This window comes from Sinocyclocheilus anshuiensis, unplaced genomic scaffold (genome assembly GCF_001515605.1).
Source record: "Sinocyclocheilus anshuiensis isolate Anshui unplaced genomic scaffold, SAMN03320099.WGS_v1.1 scaffold1319, whole genome shotgun sequence".
In the NCBI taxonomy this organism is placed as follows: domain Eukaryota; kingdom Metazoa; phylum Chordata; class Actinopteri; order Cypriniformes; family Cyprinidae; genus Sinocyclocheilus; species Sinocyclocheilus anshuiensis.
In genome coordinates this window covers 74,058-94,262 of record NW_015539910.1, presented here as the reverse complement: position 1 = coordinate 94,262, position 20,205 = coordinate 74,058, and the positions used below count along the sequence as shown (strand labels likewise).

The 20,205-nt window shown below is 37.4% G+C and overlaps 2 protein-coding genes across 7 annotated transcripts in view; both read right to left on the bottom strand.

Moving 5' to 3' along the window:
- LOC107686370 (supervillin-like) overlaps nt 1-3,656 on the bottom strand; it is a 100,571-nt gene extending 96,915 nt beyond the window's left edge. For 2 of the 3 annotated variants that reach the window (XM_016483335.1, XM_016483336.1), the window contains exon 1: nt 3,505-3,655. In XM_016483335.1, the coding sequence (XP_016338821.1) occupies nt 3,505-3,595 (91 nt within the window). In that variant the 5' untranslated portion in view covers nt 3,596-3,655. Of the gene's footprint in view, nt 1-3,504 lie in introns of all 3 variants that reach the window. The other variant, XM_016483333.1, reaches the window with a different exon arrangement.
- An 8,346-nt stretch (nt 3,657-12,002) lies between these two features.
- LOC107686368 (junctional protein associated with coronary artery disease-like) overlaps nt 12,003-20,205 on the bottom strand; it is a 53,366-nt gene continuing 45,163 nt past the window's right edge. For all 4 annotated transcript variants that reach the window (XM_016483329.1, XM_016483331.1, XM_016483332.1 and 1 more), the window contains 2 exons: nt 15,388-19,424; nt 12,003-14,096 (listed from right to left, as the gene is read on the bottom strand). In XM_016483329.1, the coding sequence (XP_016338815.1) occupies nt 14,062-14,096; nt 15,388-19,424 (4,072 nt within the window). In that variant the 3' untranslated portion in view covers nt 12,003-14,061. The remainder of the gene's footprint in view (nt 14,097-15,387; nt 19,425-20,205) is intronic.

Sequence of the window (20,205 nt, the reverse complement as noted above, 5' to 3'; positions counted from 1 at the left end):
TTATGTAAACAGATGCATATGAAAAATAATGCGATTATCAGCAATAGACAGCATATAAATGAAATCTGCATAATGTTACGGAGTAAAATGTTGATCCAGGAAGTGGTATATGTCTGTGCAAGCTTTGGAGGTGTTGATGGAAGCGATTTACTGGATTTATGCTTTGATAATCATACTGAACATTATCCAGATGTAGTTTTTGATAAAAAATGTGCTTTTCTCAACTCTTTGCTCAAAACTATATTGAAGTGTTGATAAAAAAAAAAAGAATGCTTTAAGCTAGAATAAAACAGATTTTTTTTGTTTAAAAGTAGAGGCTCTGATCTTTATTTTGGTGTATTGCATATTCAAATATTCATACAGCAAAATATACTGGAGGCCATCAAATTTTAGTGAAAATCATCAAAATCGCTGGTGGTAACTGGCAAAATGCTGGTGGGGAAAGAGTTAAGATGTAAATGTGTTTGCTTCTTCTTTGGAACAGATTTGTAGAAATTTAGCATTACATCATTTGTTCACTAACAGATCCTCTGCAGTGAATGGGTGCCATCAGAATGAGAGTTTAAACAGCTGATAAAAACACCACAAAGCAATTGACTCAACTCCAGTCCATCAACTAACGTCTTGTGAAGCAAAAAGCTGCATGTTTGTAACATACAAATCCATTATTAAGACATCGTTTAACTTCAAACCATTGTTTCTGGCTAAAATATGATTCCTGTATCCATGATTTGCTTTCTCCAGTGAAAAAGTAATCTTGTCGGAATCAAGAGAGAAACATGCACAGTTCAAGTACTGTTTACAAGTGAAAACAATCCAAAAACCTCCTAAATAAATATGTCAGTGGATTTTTATGTGAGGACAGCAGGCAAAGGATTTCTTCAGTTTCTTATGATTGATCGTGGACTCATATTTGGCCAGAAGCAAAAGTTTCATGTTAAAATGCCTTGACAGATTTGTTTCTTAAAAACATGCAACTTTTCACTTGTTAACTGATGGACTGCAGTCATGCGAACTGATTGTGGATTATTGTGATGTTTTTATCAGTTTTTTTAACTCACATTCTGATGGTACCCATTCACTGCAGAGAATACATTTGAGAACAAATGATGTCATGCTAAATTTTTCCAAATGCATTTTGATGAAGAAATAAACTCATTTACATCTTAGATAGCCCAAGGGTGAGTAAATTTAAATTTTTGGGTGCACTATTCCTTTCGTTGTGAAAGCGAAACTACTTTGTTTGGTCTTCCAAAAGTTTTTAACTTTAAACCACATAAACACATTTCATTACACCAAATACACAAAATAATGTTCTTTTTAGCAGCATCATATGACCCCTTTAATGTCTTTGGAGTATAAAAACAGACCTACATCACTGGGCCACTTGTCTCCGTTTCAGTCTATACCAATCTCTAAGCCCTTCATTTTCTCACTCTCTCTCTCTGGTTGAAGATCTATGCTAATAGCTGCCAGCATTACAAAACCCATTAAACTCAGATTTTAAAGGCCATGCAGGAAATCGTTAAAGCTCAGGAGGGTTTCCAAATGCAACCCAGGCACACCCTGAATACAAGTAAAAAGACCTGATAACAAAATGCTCCTATTATTGTTTTGCCACTTTTTATTGTATAAGTTTATCATATGAATATTAGCCATTTCTCAACCAAACTGACTTGACAGCCTGTTTCATAGCCTTTGTAAATGCAAAACAAGGTTTCATAATTCAAATGTAATGGTAAGAGATTACACACTTACATTTATTACTGTTCGCTTACAGTAAAGGGCAGGGCAGATCACAAATGCTCGCTGTCAGCCATATGCATACATGCATTCTAATAAAATCCATGTGTTAAAGTAATGAACTTGGATTCAAAACAATGTATGTTATTTTTTTTTTTTAAATCAATATAAGGTTTAAGTTTAAAACATATTTGAAGGTATAAGGGAAAGTGTATTTTAGGTCCTGTAACTAGTCCACTTTTTCATTGACTTCTTATTTTCAAGTAAAATACATACAGTCTCTCAATAGGATGTCATAAAACTGATTGCCTAATTATATAAATGCATTATGCAAATGTTGTTTAAAATAGTTTTAGATGGCCTACAGCATGTCACAGAGAACAACTTCCCATAACCAATTCAGACCAACTACCCACATGTAAAAATGAAGTTGTTTCTAGCAGAACTAAATTCAAAAAGGAACCACAAAGTCATAAAGCAGCATCAGTGATGGTGTTATATTAGATCAACGCAAATGAGACTGGATCATAAAATAATCCAGTGCAGCACAGCAAAGACTGGTTTTGTTTTGTTACTTTGTGCGCTAACTGTATGTACATAGAGCTCTTAAACTATAAAGTAGTTTAAAGGGGTCATATGATGCCACAGCGTCTCCCTGACATGGTTGCTTCAACACTAACTGCGGTTACTGAAACCACGCCTTCTTTCTTTGCGTGAACATTTGGGCGGCGTTACGCAAATATTTCCACATAGTGACCTAGATATGTGGGGGCGTGTTAGAACGAGCCGTTTTAGGGGGGTGTGGCAGAGTCTTAACTTTGATAAGAATATCTCTTTGGTTTTGAGACTTTAGTCTTTGCAACTTCAGGGATCTTATCTATGCACAATCAGCTTGTAACACTCCAAAGAGAAAGGAAAACTTGAAATCGCATCATATGACCCCTTTAAACTAACCCTAACCCTTTTTACATAGATACAACTAACTTTTACATTAGTTGTGTACAACTAATAGAGTAAGATTCATGTTTTAGAATGTTTAGAATGTACACCCAAATGCAGAGTCCGTGACGTCATACGAGCGTCATTTCTCTGCTTTTGAGAGATGCATCTCCCCAGGAGCGCGCTTCATGACCGCGCACCCCAGCTGGGAAATATGCAGTGTATCAAGTAACGGGAGCGAGCCTTCCTTTAGCCACAACGAAGGATAACCAGACCATTGGATATGCTTTACATGGCGCTTCGAAAACTCGTTCTGTTCTTATCTTACGGATACACTTCAATAAAGTTCAATACTTTAGTTCACGGTCTATTTTGCAAACTTTTCACGTGTGAGCACAACCATCATTCAATTGCTCAAATTGCATTCTGCTCGCTCTTTAACTCAAGAAACCTTGAAGTAAACTAAAGAAACATTACAAAATGATAGTCGTGCTGTCTAACTGCAACGCTTAAAGTAAAACGAAAGAAATAAGAACATAAAAACGATTCAAAAATACTTTTCTCGGAAATCGATAAACAAACTGACAAAAACAAACCACCAACAGGTTTTGATGAGGAGAAGCAGCTTTAGCTCATTAACACTTTATTAATTCCTCGAGAGTATTTGAACACAAACCTACTTCGGTTGTGTTTATTGTTTGGTTAATTACTTAAAACAAGAATAAACTCACATTGGGGAATTACGCACAAGCGAAATAATGTTTAAAAGGCGTAACAGCCAACGAGCTGTGCGTACGCGAGTTAATTAATTTAACAACTTACCGAGAGGTACTTGTGACTGATGTTTAGGAGTTATTTCCAAACTGTAGTTCGTGAACACAAAAGCGGCATCAAAGAATATCTCAACAAACATATCTTACCAAACGAACGAGTTGCGTGAGTGCGTCTGTCATTCACGCTCACAAGCGCGCGCCTCGAACTTGCATTTGTCCTCAGCAGCAGCTTCCGGGCGACGTGAGTGTAATCTTAAAGGCATAGTTGATCCACCCAGGGAAAAAAAAATCTATAATAATTTGCGCAGCATCATGACGTTTCAAACATGTATTGCTTTGTTTCTTCTGTGGAACATTAAAGGAGATTTTATGGACTAACAGAGACAGTCACCGTTCACTTTCTTTGAAATCAATTAAATTGAATGGTGACTAAGGTAGTTTTTTCAAATTCAGCAACAGCAATAAAGACTTCGTTGTATTCAGAGAGCTGAAGTTTGAAAAGACAATGATTGTTAGTTGGCGGACAACATGAATTGAAGCAGCATGCCAGCGTAACAACTTTAAAACAGGGAAAACATGTGGTTACCACGTATGAGACAATGGATCCAGAAGAGCTAAGGCACTGGAAATGGAATCGTTCCAACTTCCAACACTGGTTACTTGCATTCACCAGACCTGGAAACCTTACAGTGCACTGACTCCAAGAAAAGTCGGTCTGAAGAAGCCAGAGGTTATGAATACATTGGTATTTAATCTGTCCATGCAGTTTATGAGTTAAACACCTGTGTTGGATGCAACACACTCAAACAAATTGATGCATTGCATGCATCATTTTTAAAACATTTTTTTTGCTCAACAGTCAAATATATTCTCTGCGAGTAATTGTGAAGTTTACATATAAGACATTTGATTTCATTCATATAAGACCCACTTCAATCCTCATTGTGAAGAGAAACAAAATTCAGATGTTGAACACTGTAAATAATGTTCCATGAACCGTCATTTCACATGCAGCAGAAGGGAAATTTGATTGCAAATCCATTTGGTATTTTGATACATGGGAAACAGATGTGACCTTCCTCAGCAGCCTGCTCTTTATGTCTTGATATTGCATTTCAAGTCCCATGCAATGCTTGCAGGACTTCATCTGAAACTAATGCATAAATCTGAATATATATATATATTCCACATAGTGACCTAGATATGTGGGGGCGTGTTAGAACGAGCCGTTTTAGGGGGGTGTGGCAGAGTCTTAACTTTGATAAGAATATCTCTTTGGTTTTGAGACTTTAGTCTTTGCAACTTCAGGGATCTTATCTATGCACAATCAGCTTGTAACACTCCAAAGAGAAAGGAAAACTTGAAATCGCATCATATGACCCCTTTAAACTAACCCTAACCCTTTTTACATAGATACAACTAACTTTTACATTAGTTGTGTACAACTAATAGAGTAAGATTCATGTTTTAGAATGTTTAGAATGTACACCCAAATGCAGAGTCCGTGACGTCATACGAGCGTCATTTCTCTGCTTTTGAGAGATGCATCTCCCCAGGAGCGCGCTTCATGACCGCGCACCCCAGCTGGGAAATATGCAGTGTATCAAGTAACGGGAGCGAGCCTTCCTTTAGCCACAACGAAGGATAACCAGACCATTGGATATGCTTTACATGGCGCTTCGAAAACTCGTTCTGTTCTTATCTTACGGATACACTTCAATAAAGTTCAATACTTTAGTTCACGGTCTATTTTGCAAACTTTTCACGTGTGAGCACAACCATCATTCAATTGCTCAAATTGCATTCTGCTCGCTCTTTAACTCAAGAAACCTTGAAGTAAACTAAAGAAACATTACAAAATGATAGTCGTGCTGTCTAACTGCAACGCTTAAAGTAAAACGAAAGAAATAAGAACATAAAAACGATTCAAAAATACTTTTCTCGGAAATCGATAAACAAACTGACAAAAACAAACCACCAACAGGTTTTGATGAGGAGAAGCAGCTTTAGCTCATTAACACTTTATTAATTCCTCGAGAGTATTTGAACACAAACCTACTTCGGTTGTGTTTATTGTTTGGTTAATTACTTAAAACAAGAATAAACTCACATTGGGGAATTACGCACAAGCGAAATAATGTTTAAAAGGCGTAACAGCCAACGAGCTGTGCGTACGCGAGTTAATTAATTTAACAACTTACCGAGAGGTACTTGTGACTGATGTTTAGGAGTTATTTCCAAACTGTAGTTCGTGAACACAAAAGCGGCATCAAAGAATATCTCAACAAACATATCTTACCAAACGAACGAGTTGCGTGAGTGCGTCTGTCATTCACGCTCACAAGCGCGCGCCTCGAACTTGCATTTGTCCTCAGCAGCAGCTTCCGGGCGACGTGAGTGTAATCTTAAAGGCATAGTTGATCCACCCAGGGAAAAAAAAATCTATAATAATTTGCGCAGCATCATGACGTTTCAAACATGTATTGCTTTGTTTCTTCTGTGGAACATTAAAGGAGATTTTATGGACTAACAGAGACAGTCACCGTTCACTTTCTTTGAAATCAATTAAATTGAATGGTGACTAAGGTAGTTTTTTCAAATTCAGCAACAGCAATAAAGACTTCGTTGTATTCAGAGAGCTGAAGTTTGAAAAGACAATGATTGTTAGTTGGCGGACAACATGAATTGAAGCAGCATGCCAGCGTAACAACTTTAAAACAGGGAAAACATGTGGTTACCACGTATGAGACAATGGATCCAGAAGAGCTAAGGCACTGGAAATGGAATCGTTCCAACTTCCAACACTGGTTACTTGCATTCACCAGACCTGGAAACCTTACAGTGCACTGACTCCAAGAAAAGTCGGTCTGAAGAAGCCAGAGGTTATGAATACATTGGTATTTAATCTGTCCATGCAGTTTATGAGTTAAACACCTGTGTTGGATGCAACACACTCAAACAAATTGATGCATTGCATGCATCATTTTTAAAACATTTTTTTTGCTCAACAGTCAAATATATTCTCTGCGAGTAATTGTGAAGTTTACATATAAGACATTTGATTTCATTCATATAAGACCCACTTCAATCCTCATTGTGAAGAGAAACAAAATTCAGATGTTGAACACTGTAAATAATGTTCCATGAACCGTCATTTCACATGCAGCAGAAGGGAAATTTGATTGCAAATCCATTTGGTATTTTGATACATGGGAAACAGATGTGACCTTCCTCAGCAGCCTGCTCTTTATGTCTTGATATTGCATTTCAAGTCCCATGCAATGCTTGCAGGACTTCATCTGAAACTAATGCATAAATCTGAATATATATATATATATCATGTATATAATGTATATATATGTTCTGTTCTAATCACTGTTGTTATTGCTTACTAAAACTACTACAACTTGTTACTGAAGTCATGTATATATATGTTCTGTTCTAATCACTGTTGTTATTGCTTACTAAAACTACTACAACTATTAAAACGTGTTACTGAAAACTGAAAATTTTAATTTAAATTAAAAATTAAATAAATTTAAAATGTATTCCATTTATTTTAAATGAAATAAAATAAAATATTACAAAAACAACTTAGAAATTTTAATATTAGGAAAAAATGACAAAATTACATAACATTACTAAAACTAAAATTACAATGAAAACTTAAATTATAACAATAAAAATATTAATAGAATATTTCTAAAATAACACTGATTCTAACGTTCTTTTGAGGCTAAGAAGACAAAGATTGAATGAGAACAAACAAAACTCACTGAAACTACAACCTTTTGAAATGAAGAAATAAAAAAGGATGTGTAAGGTCAGTTCTTGTTTTTCAGCCATGACTGATCAACAATGCTCTTTTGACTAAGGCTGTTGTAATGCTACCAGTGTACCGAGGTGGTCAAAGAGGTTCTGTTCCTAGGTCCCAGCAGTGTCTCATTTCCTCAGTTTCCAATAAAATACATAAATAAATGTGCAGACTAAGGCAGCTTAAGCACATAATTGTTACACTTTTCATTCAAAACGGAAAAGTGCTTTATATGTATAATTACATCACACACAGAATACAAGTTCACTAAATCAGTATTATTTCAGTTTCAGCAGTGGTGTAAAAGCTTGAAAGAAAATTACCCAGTTTAAGATTACAACAAGAGAATGTTATGAAAAGGAGGACACTATCAAACAGGTCAGTGTTAATTATGCAGAGGAAGAAGTCTTTATCCTGGCCTTTGTGAATCTGAAGGCAATTTTCAACTCTGACATCAAAGAATATGTTAATGTAGTTTGATTAAAGAATGTATTGTTTAAGCACGTCATCTTTACGTTTCAGTAGATAAAGCCTATTGCACTTAAAACATTAAACTGGCAAATCACTATTAAAAATATGTAGCATAGGATATAACTTTAGAACCACTGCTTCTTTTTTCTGTGTAGGTTTTATGTATTAAATACAGTACATACACTAACAAAAGCCAATGAATTATTCAATAGTTTTATGCACTGTGATAATCAAAGTGACGGCCACTTGAACACAACACTCTGTAAAGCCCAAGCTCTGGAGGCCTTTTTCTTCTTTTTCTTGTGAGGCCGTGAGACAGAGAATGAAGGATGGATGGCTCACATGGGACAAGGAGGAACATATCTAAACAGAAAGGAATGAAGAAGCACACATGGAGAGTGAAATGAGAGTGACAACAACAGAACTTATTACATGGATCGTGTTGATGAGCCTCTGGGTTAGAGAAGAGAGCAAGAGCCATATTGAGTGTGAGCTAGAGGAGGTCTATTTTGCCTACAACAATGAATCTCCATGCAGTACAGATTTATGGGAGCTAGATGCTATTAGATCAGACATAACTTGGAAGTGTGAAGAAAAAAGCCTAATAAAAAAACCCAATGGAGCCAGGTTACACCATACTACAGTATCCAGATAACAGGGAAAATGTGTCTTTTGAGAGCGAAAACCATGAATCATAGATTCAAGTTGACCGGAGAATTACAAAGCTTGATGGAGTATTTCTTGCTGACCGGTTGTCCTTGGCAGTTTGCATGCGCACTTATCTCCAACTTTATGATCCATTAATCTCACATGGCGCAAAGGCTTTGGTTGTTTTGGTTCTCTTTAGTAGAGAAAATAAGATAAGAACCCTAGTTTATACTGGATCTTAAATTAAAGCCTGTTATTCTAAAACTCTGTATAAGCTATAGCTACAAACTAAGCCTTCAGCTTGAAGAGTTTTCAGAGAAGTTAGGACAAAAAAAATAAACATAATATAATAGAAGCACAGCGAAATATTTGTGAAATGACATGTAAAACAGTTCTGACACAATGTATTAAAACAGATGTACAACAGCAAATATCTTAAGATGGCTAAAAGGACTGAATTTGTGGTAAAACATATCACATGATCTTTATAATAATACAAATTGATAAAATAGTATCTGTAAATGTTTTCTGCTCATGCTGAGCAGTGTCAGATGTCTTTAGCCCCTGCTGAGACAAAGCCTGTGTTTACCTAAAAGAAAGCAAAAGGAAAAAGAATATAAAATTCCTCAAATATGACCACCATCCCCCACCCATTGAGTTAGACATCATAATAACATTATTGCTCAACTATAACATGCCCGTGGCTGTATTGTGTTTATGTCAAATGTTCTCATCCAGTTCCTACTTTCATATTACTCTCAGATATGCATTATTCAGTCAAGCCCATTGAGAGGATGAATACAAAAAGATCTCATCCTGTATGTGGCCTCCGGTTACTCTCACTAAATAATTTAAAGACATCCACTCACTCACTCATATAAACAGAAACATTACAGATGGAGAGAGAGAAACTGACAAATAGGCCCAAAAACAGAGCGAATGAGTGTGAGATGGTTGAAGGTTTTGGTGATCTATTAATAGAACTAAAGCACATCCAACAAACCAAACAAAAAAGTGATTTCAACTGTACGTTTCACATTTAAGCTATAGCAATTAAATTCACAATGCATTTATCAAAAAACAATATGTGACTATTTAGTAACAGGTTAAAAATGTATATATTATACAATATATATTGTATAGTAAGAACAAGATATTTAGCCCATGTAAACTAGTCACCCATTTTCTTATCCACCATTATACAACAATTCAATAAAGAAAGAAGTTAATTTTGAGTATCCCTCATTTTATACAAATTATTGACAAAAACTAACAGTAGTGTTTCCGAGCAACATATTGGTGTGTCATTCCTAAATTAATCAGCGTTTTTGAACAATTGGTTAACTGAATGATTCAATGATTCCCTCAACCATTGAATTTCGTTGCTGAATGAATCAATGTATTTGAACGAACCAGTTGACTGGTTAAACGATTTACTCATAAAAACAGTCACGTGCCGCCACCTACTGGTGTAGTGATGTCTGCAGAAAGCGTTACTAAAAACTGCACTAATGAACAGTCTCGCAGTCTGACTGGAACGAGCAAACATAGACAAGTAAAGTTATACAAACTAAGAAAACTTAGCAGTGCTTTTGGACTGTTTAATTAACGTGAAATTCAAGAACTGGAAATATAGATGGTAGGCTACTGATTGACACCTTGGGAAAATCAGCAGAAGGTAGGGACTGCAACAGAAAAATAATTAGAAAACATGAAATGAAAGTGCTAGAAATGGTTTATCACTCCATATTTCACATAGACTTCAGCTCTGTGATGTGAGGTGGTCCATAGACGTTCTTGGTGAGCTAAATGGTGGGTTCGAGTTTAGTGATGGGGCCAAGCTCATAAATAGGTTGGCCAAACCCTCCTATGGAGCTGGGATTGATTTCAAACATGCTTTTGATGAAAAGAGTCACCAGTCAACGGCACACTTTTTGATCTTTTTACTTTGTGAAGGCTACCAAGTAAATGTCTGGCAGGGGTAAATAGTAAACCAGTAAATCCTTGTCACAAGTACAATCACTTTAAACTTTCTCCAGGGCTTGGGACAAGAAACCACTCCGTAATCCAACATTAAATGCATTTTGGTAGTGAATCTGATTGAATCACCGTGGACATGGGTAGGATACAAGGATTCAGTTGCATGACTATCTAGATCTGGATTGAAGTACTGACAGTAAGTAGTTCCACAATTGCCAGTGGTGAGTGAGTGATCTGAGATTGGTCTGAAAAGTCGGTTAGGTGGTGAGATCAAGCATATTAGTTAAATGCTGACAATAAGCAGCTTTTTTTTCTGTGTCCATCTAATTGGAAAGAGCTCATGGCTGTTTGCCGCCGACTGAATGCTCAACTAAGGGTCAGTTTTGGAAAAGGCCACTGGCTCTGGTTCAGTCCGGGGAAGAGTAATTCTTTAGCCTAACCTTTTCTTTCTGTAACCGGAGACACAAACACACACCCACAAACACTCATCAACTGACAATTTTGCCTGTGACTTTAATTGAACTTGGCTGGCGATTTATGCTTCTGACCTTTTGAAATAACACAGAGCGGCATGAGAGGGAGGCAGACAGACTGACAGAGAGAGAGCTGAAAGATTTACAATAGGCCAAACATGCATATTCTGTTCATAAAGTCTGTCCAGAACTTTCAGAGAATTTTCAGCATTTGTACATCATATTTGTTACATATTTAAGTGTTGGCAAATTAGAAGCAGTGTCAAAACAGCTCTCAGCTGAAGTCCTAATTTGCTAATTTAATTTCACACTGTCACATCCCCTTTGCGCCTCACGCCAATTTGATAATCATGGCTGGAAAACGGTCCTGTGAGATCCATTCCCTATATCCTATGTCAAGCGACAAGGTTTAAAACAGTCATGATTTACAAAGAATAACATTAGATGTCTAAAAATTGAAGAGGGGTTCCCGAGTGATACACTGCATGCATTGAGGGGCCTGGGGTCCCAAGTTTAGCCTCCTTTGGCTTTGGAGACTCCTGCACTCTGAAATATTTTTTCTTAATTAATGAACTGATTTGGATGCAAGGTTTCCTGAGAGCAAATTTCACTTCTTTCCCCACGTTGCCTTCTTTAAAAATCAGTTTATAAAATGCAATATTGATTCATATAAAGTGATAGTTTGAAAGAAAAAAAAAGAAATTTGAATAACTATAACTGAATGAATATTTGATAAATTTAATCTTTATCACAATATGGCAAAACCAACTTCTCAGTGAAAGCGGGGAACAGTTTTAAATAATGATTCAAAATAAGGGGTTTATGAGAAATGAGAGTAATGAGAAAAAGGTTTTCTTTATTACTTGGCATTTGTTCAACAAATGTTTTTTTATGATCATTTATAGGTTTGTTTCCAGAAAGGATTCAACTTCATTAATATATGAATTGAATGCATTGTAAGAGAGAATCATCATATTTGTGTCAGAATAAGTTACTAGTCCTGACATGTGAATTGCTTTGTTTTATGCATATCTTCATAAAACTTTTAAAGAGGAAATAAGCATTTAAGTTTCTCCTTTTCATATTACACATGAAATTAACCAAAAGCTAAAAATAAAAACAACAGTCCATGCAATGAGTTTATTAATGAGCAATCTGCTATAATATCCTTACAAAGGAGTTTCCTCTCAAACATTTCATTCACATTCACCCAATACTTCAAAGACACAAGTACTGAGGTGCACATAAATACTTCCCTTTCTGTAAAATATTCAAAAAATAGCTTGTTTTGAATTTAAATATTGTTCAAAGCTTTTTTTTAAGCAGGATAAAAATGTGCACAATGTAGTATAATGAATATATTTTTTAATGTAGTACCAAATGCAGTTCTATGCAAAACATTTTCCTGACCCCAGTTTACATCTTTTATATCATGCAGAGAAGGCAAATCAATTCCAACCCAATACAAAATAATCATGTACAGTTTCTGTATGAAAATAGAAAAAGATATTAAATGCCATTTACGTTATACGCAACAATATAATCATCCGTTTTGAAAAACAAAATTGTACAAAATGGTAGAAACAATCAAGAACTACTTACAACAATTATTTGATTCTAACTTACAAAAAGTAAGTGTGATGAATGCTAAGTCTTATATTTTTTCTAACCATCCACTAATTACAGAACATCTATCTGCATGAATTCATATTTTATTATTATGCTTATGGAATATATTGACAATAATATTACTATAACATTATGGTATTGCACTCTTTATCCATAACAATAACTATATTCAGAGTAAATGGATGCAATGACTTTCTTCTTGAGGTTTTGGCCACTATTGCCAGTTTTTGGATGTGCTAAATACTAAATTCATTTTAGTGCACTTTGGACTGCATTTATAAAACTATGTGTTGGATATAACATTGAGGAACTGTGTCCACCTCAACTTTGCAAATTGAGTCTTAACAGAAAGCAACCAAGCAATTACAAGTGTTAAGTGGTTAACAAGCACTGCATCCCATAGATATACTCACAATGTGAGTAAGCTTTCAGAATTGATATTGGACTTAAAATGCAGAATACTTTGTATGTGCATAAAGAAACACATGTAACACTTTCTGACATTTGTGCAACAAAAAAGCACACCACACGGCACAACAAAAAGAATCATTCATTGCCGAGTATAATATAGGATTAATAGACATATTCAGATATAATATATCCATAATGATTGTAAGCAAGTAAACAAACTCACAAGGTAAAATAAAAACACTTTTTTGAATATATTTTCATCTGTACAGACTGTTGATAGCTTGATAAAAATAAATACATTTTTCTTTTTTTGATTGCATTTCGTGATGAGATGATATATTATCAGATTGCTACACTGAAAAGCTCAAACTGCATATGAGATATATAAAAAACTTGAGTGAAGGAAGTCAATAACTATGGGAACTGACTATTGAAGACACTGCAGTTAAGATTTCACACGAAATATTCTTAAATCTTTGCCTCTCTTTAGCTTTCTTCTTAGCTGCCTCATTTGGGTAAAAGCAGCCTATTCCATTTGCAAAAAATATGATTTTATATTGCAGTTTTACCACAGTGACATACATGGTTTCTCCCACCTGTAAAACAGATAATCACACTTTCCTTTTAACATTTCTTACAAAAATATTTCTGTGATTAAAAGCACAGTGTAATGTCACAGATTCAGCTGCTACCTCACCAGTCCAATTCATTGCTTTAATACATCAAGGCCTCTTTCCTTTCTCTCATTGGTAATACTGCAGAAAATGAGAAGTGCAAGCTTTTGTGTCTTTCTTGTCGCTGTTGGCACAATGACACTGTGTTCTGTGAAAGTCCGACAGAACTCCAACATTTGCTGGTGCAGAGAAACTTTAGAAAATTATTAAGTCTATACAGACTGATTTGTAGCTATTTCTGTAAAGTCCGAGCTTTACTTGATATACATCATACATTCATATCTCATTGATAAACAACTTAGCTACTTCATCCATCACCAGGCCATAGAAGTTCTGAAAATTAGGCTTAATATGTGGCATGAAGTCCATCTGCCTGCTTATGAACTTCTGTGACTATGTATTAGTAAATTGAGTCCAAGCCTGCATCATGTACAGTTTCAGATGAGTGTTTGTTTACATTGTGTATTCCAGTAAGGTCAAAGAGTTTGCTTTGACAGTGTCCAAGATCAGACTCTCTCCACACGACTGGGGTCATATGCATCTGAAAACAAACACAAGTTATATTAGCTATTTTTGATTCAAAACCACAACAAGAGAATGGACATGTAAAGGACCATCAATATAGTGCAATATATGTCTAACAGAAAACCAGGTTGTTAATATCAGTTATTTTTTGGAGAAATATAATTTGGGGTGCCTCCAGGACCAGGGTTGGGAACCACTGATCTATTCTATGCTGATTTGTCATGGCAATGAGTATGATAAATCAGACCACGCTTCCCTCTTGTGGTGAAGAAACTCATTGCTCATTACCCTCAAGTATTAAAATCAGTTATTGTGGCTTGGCACCTCATAATGCTACAGAATATGTAATGAAAAAACAAAACAATCCCTATTTTCACTAGAAGTTGATTATCTGTCCATTTTTTTGTTATACAATAAAACATATTACTGAAGGTGACCTCTACTAGGGCACTACATAGAGTGGACTGCACAGTGCACACAATACGAATATCACAATATAATATAAAACAACACTAATATTAAAAGCAGATTAGTAAACAACAGCTATAGCAAGAATTGCACAAATACTGTAGATTAAGTAATTTATTACGGGATAGCCTTTCCCTTTGTTTTGTTGCTGACTACTTTTTACCGGAAGAAGAGTCAATGTTATTCCATTCAATATTGATGGTTTCAAAAATGTCATGAGTAGTTGAAAAATGTCTCCCAGTAAGTTGGTGCTTTTATAGGGTTCAAATCTTTGACCAGGACAAAACATGAGCCTGATGGGCTTGTTCTCAAGTCTCTTCTTGGCTGTCTTTGCAATAACATCTGATGGTTCCTCTTTAGTTAACAACTTTTCAATTGTGGGAACAAGCCATTCTGCAATATTCTTTCTATACTCCAAAGCATCACTTGACTTTTCACAGTGGAGCAACTCACCAGTACCAAGAGCTGAAAAATCTCCCCACATCATGACTCACTGTGGTAGAGATGCCTTCATTATTGTATTTCTCACCAGATCTTCAAAGACTCCGCTCTGGTTCATCACTGTGCAAGTTGTGTTTGAATGTAATTCATCAGTCCAAACTACTCTGCTGAACAACTCTGAATCAAACTTCCCGTATTCTGCCAAAAAAACTAATTTTGTCTCTATTCTTTTTTTCTGAGGCAAGTAATGTTTTTTAGGGAGTGCATTTGTTTAATTCTTGTTAATTTCCTTAAAAGTAATGTATGCCATTAAAATATTTTTTTTGCCCAGGAGTGCACTTTTACTACACATGCAGTCTGTAAGACTTACAAACTTGGTTGGAGTTCAGTGTACTGACCTGAAATAAACAGCTTGTCATCATCCTCAATTGCAGACATTGTATTATCCATGCTGAATCCTTGTGGCAGAGTGATCTCTCTCTTTGTTACCACGCCACTGCGGGGTTGTGGGATTGGACGTGCCATTGACTTTGGTGGCTGCCTTGATCTTGCTAGTATTACCTCTTCAGCTGAAACTTCCTCCTGAGCTTGTTCATCCTCTTCTTGCACATAACTGGTCATGACTTTGTTTTCTCTGACTGCATTCTCACTGTATTGGTTCTCTTCCACTAGTGTTTCATCCTCTTTAGCTGATTCTTTCAGTTCTCCTCCCTTTTCTTCTAAGTCTGTCTCTTTGGCCAAGGTGATCCTGGTGATAGTTCTCACTAATGACTGAGAGCTTTCTTCCTTTGCATAGACAGTGTACTCCAGGGATGCTTGATCATTTGTGGATGACTGGGACAGAGGAGGTGGGCAATATGCCTGCAAGTCCTGTGGCGCTTCTGTTATCTCAGAATTAACGGTCTCCTTCCTGTCTCCCCCACCTACACTAAGAGTCAATTCCTCATCCTCGGTCAGTGGAAGCGACAAACATAAGTTACTTGGAGGAAACTCTGGCAGCTCCAACACCGAGGAGGCTCTCTGGCTATGCTTTTCAGTGCTAGGTAAATCTTCTCCAGACTCTGGATCCCCTTCAAATCCCACCTCTGACATATCTTCATGACTTTCCATAGACCTATCTGGCACTTCCTCACACTCTCTACTGACATTCTGTTTCTTCTCATTTAAGCTCAACTCTTTGGTTTGTGTTGCCAATTCTGGAGCATCTATGGTTTTCAAATTTCTTTCTACCGGTTTGTCATCAACCTGATCAACAACCAAGGCTTCAACTGGCACTGCAATGCCAAGTATTCTGGCGGCCCGTTGTTCAATGGATTCAGTTTCAGGAATACCTTTGGCACACTGGACTTGGTACAGGTTACTAAGGTCTTCGGTCTGCATACTATTGGCCTTCTCTTGACTCAGAAGAGTCTCAAGATGTTCATCTGCCAAGGTCTTTTCATTACTCCAGCTTAAATAATCTGAATAACAATTGTCATCATCATCATCCTCATAATTAGCCATAAACCTACAATGAAGACTCTTGATCACATGGATACGCGAGGACCTCACACATCTAGTAACGTCTGTGTTTTCTCTCCCAGCTCCCTTCTTGTTGAGGGCTTTGGAGTTGAAGGCATTATTATTGTTCAAGCTTTGAGTACCTTCAGCAAACTCAGGACTGTGCCTGCTCAAATCTCCGCTACTGTCTGATGACGTAATCTGCAAAGTCTCACACATCTCTGAGTTGTCTGAGGGGCTGGTTAACATAGGTGACTCAGGACTCAAGCATGTAGGGGATCCAGAGGTCACAGTGTCTGGAATAGCAGTGTATACTGTTAAACCAACATCCTTAAGCAAGCACTCCTTTGGCACTGGGATATCCTGCCGATGTACTGCTGGATCAGTGTCCCCCCTCTGCAGAATCTCAAAGTTGACATAATTATCAGTTTTGGTGACAGATAACTCTTGCATCTGGCTGTCAAATTTCACCTTTGCCTTGGACAAGGAACTTTTTATACCTTTGTACTCTTGATGGCCTCTGTTCCCTGAATCAGACATTACATTTAAGTTATTGCGTTTCATTTGCGTCTCTGTGACCTGCACTATATGTGACTGCTGGTCAGTTTCCTTCTTCACGTGAAGTGGGGTGGTTTCCTGTCTTGTATTATTGACTTCTCTGTTTGAGTCACTCAGCTCCAGAATACTGTTCAATGCCTCATCCAGCTCCTCTATATTCTGATCAACATTTGGATACTTCCCAGTATGATCCTGTATCTCCTTATTAAAAGACTCAAGCTCCCCAATAGCATCCCATTTGCGTCTGTTCACTGGCTTTAGCAAGAACTGTCCAAAAACTTCTTGACCATCTGCTGTTTGGTTTGTCTTTTTTAGCAAAGGTTGACGGTCTGGAGATGGTGGAATTGATGATGATTGGGGTAGAGTCGGGCTCCTTATACTTGAACTACTTCCAGTCCTAGTTCTGGAGAATGCACTGTTGCTGGAAGGGTTGAGATCCTTTTGACCTATCATGGGATATCCGTAGTTGGCACTACAGTTGGTTTCACCTTCATTACCAGTGATTGTGTAAGGGGAGGAATGGTCATTCGCCGGAGGATGGGTATTTCTGGAAACTTCTGGAGAACCCGTCTGAGTTTCCTGGTTTCTGTACTGATCTCCAGGCCAGGATCCTACATAGAATAATTCATTGTCTTGGCTTGGACTAAGTGACCTAGTATCTACAATCTCTTTCCTCAAAGGGGAACTTTTGATGGCTGAGGAGCTGCTGGACTGTACTTGTTTCTCTTTGCTTGATGTTTTTAAAAGATTTTGGTTGTCATGCTGCACCACTTTGTTTTCTATTGAATTAGTCACTTTTTCATTGTTATTTGCGTCAGAGACACTTTTGTTGGCTTGCATACTAATAGGGACAGATACCAGGCAAAACATTGTCTCTTTGAGCTTCTTCTTTGAGTTTTTCTTGTTCTCAGACAAAGTTTTTGCCTCAAATTTCTTTACTTGTGTCACTGTCTCAATCAAATCCTGGTTTGAGTTCTGCTGCATTGTCATCTGAAGAGCAACTATATTTCCATGGGTAGCTGGATGTCTGTTGCAGTTTTGGTCAGGTATTGTGTTTGAACTTTCTGTCTCCTTCAGCACTTCCTTGTGTATACTGTCCTCATTAACAGAGTCACTAATATTGCTTTTACCTGGTTCAGTGCGGTCAAAGGATTTCTCAGTGAGAGGAAAGGCACTGTTGTTAGACTTCTCAGATATGAGGTTGACCGGAATCTCATTTCTGATGTTTCTGATTTTGTCTGCATCCGTCAACGAGTTTCCATCTATCCCTGCTCCTGAAATGTGTCTGACACGGGGGTCGTCAAAGGGAATATACTGAACATTTCCCATCCGTTCTTCACTGTAACCCGGATACGCCTGTCTTCTGCAGGGCATACTTCTTCTTCCATCTCTGTAATGGTCTGGCCAAGCCATCCCAGTCTGCCTGATAAACCATTCTTGCACTTCTGTCATTGCAGAACCCTGCATATATGGGTCACCTCTATATTGGTGGTTACCCATAGAGATAGGATAAGTTCTGTGACCTCTATTAACTACAGGCTGCCTCCTGTACGACGGAGGAGGGATATAACCGGGGGGCTCCACACCAGATCCAGCAAGTTCTTGTACAAAGTATTCTTGCCTTGAGAAGGGCAGTGGAGTTCTGTCTCTTGCACGAGGAGCAGGCTCCCCTGTGAGCATCTCTGCGCTCCCACGCATCTGCTGGTGCACTTCATAAGATGGAGGTCTGAGAGGTCGGCTGAATCTGGGTTTTGATAGTGGTGCGGACTGCGCACCTGATCGGTCAGTCCACCGCTGCCTGTTCTCCCCATCATTAAGATACTGTCCATGAGGGTCTCGTGCATGGTGGCCATTTAACTTATAGCCTCCATATGAATCCTGCCCAGCAGTTGGTATGCTAAAGTACCGGAGGCTTTCAGATTGCAGAGCCATTCTGGGCAGTGACTGGGACTTGTTTTTGGTTCTGGATGGAACAGCTCCTTCTGCTGTTCGTGGCCTGCGTTGCTCTTGTGCCACCTCGTTTTCAGATGGCTGACGGCTCATGCTGGTCATTGGGCGCCACTCCTCTGTTCCCAAACTTTGGTACTTTCTTTCAGCTGCAATTCTCCACTGGTGCAGAGCCATCTCTCTCTCCCTGGCACGTGCACTCTCTGCCCGTCGTTGTCTTTCACGGTTATGTTCATCTGTGCTTAAGGCAGATTCTGGTCTCCGTTGCATGCCTTCTGGTTTGTTGGGAACCCCTCCTCCACTTCCACGTGGGTCCCTGAAGTCTGCATAATCCAAAAGCACACTAAAGTCCTGACCTCTTCTTCGCCAGTAGGACACATCCTGCTCAGATCTCGGCTGAGAATGTATTCCTCTGTGGGACTCAAAAAACCTGCATTAAAAACATACATATGAATTAAATAGAGGTCAGTTGTTATATTTGATAAGTCATACTTTAACAGACACTATCTTTATGACTTGAGGATGTAGGATGAAGGACTTGCTTTAGTTTTCAAACAACTACACATTTCTTGTTATTAATAAGAAATATTATTAAGAACATACTTATTCTTTATGTTGGTGATTCTAAACATTTATCAAAGGTCATGACCCAAAATAATAAATACAAATAATAAACTGGAACTGACAATAAAAATTGTGCATAATAATATATGACAAATTGCATATACTTGATTGTAAATAGATTAAAATAGCAACTTTCCAAAGGGAGGAGAAAATGCTTCCCACATATTGTCCAAATCTTTTGATGTTGATATCAAATGTCATGCATATAATCAAACTCATTGAAATGTATGTATTTGTCACTTAGTGTATTGGACAGATGTCAACACTGACTTTTTGCTTTTTTACTTTTTCCATTTGCTTGTGTATAATACTTCATATCCTGGGTCCTGAAGCAAAGATATGAACCACTGAATTAGGTAAGACAACAAAAACTGGATAATAATCAACATATTTGTGTTTAAATCCCATTATGCAAGCACACAGGTAACATCACACAAACACTAAATGGGGAAAAAGTATGCTGACAGTGTTGTCAACAAAGCAGAGCACCTCAAAGGGCCCAATAAACTGGGAGGCTTTAATGGTGCAAAAAAGAAAAAAAAAAAGATAAATGAGCATTTTCTAATAAACTGGAACTGACAATAAAA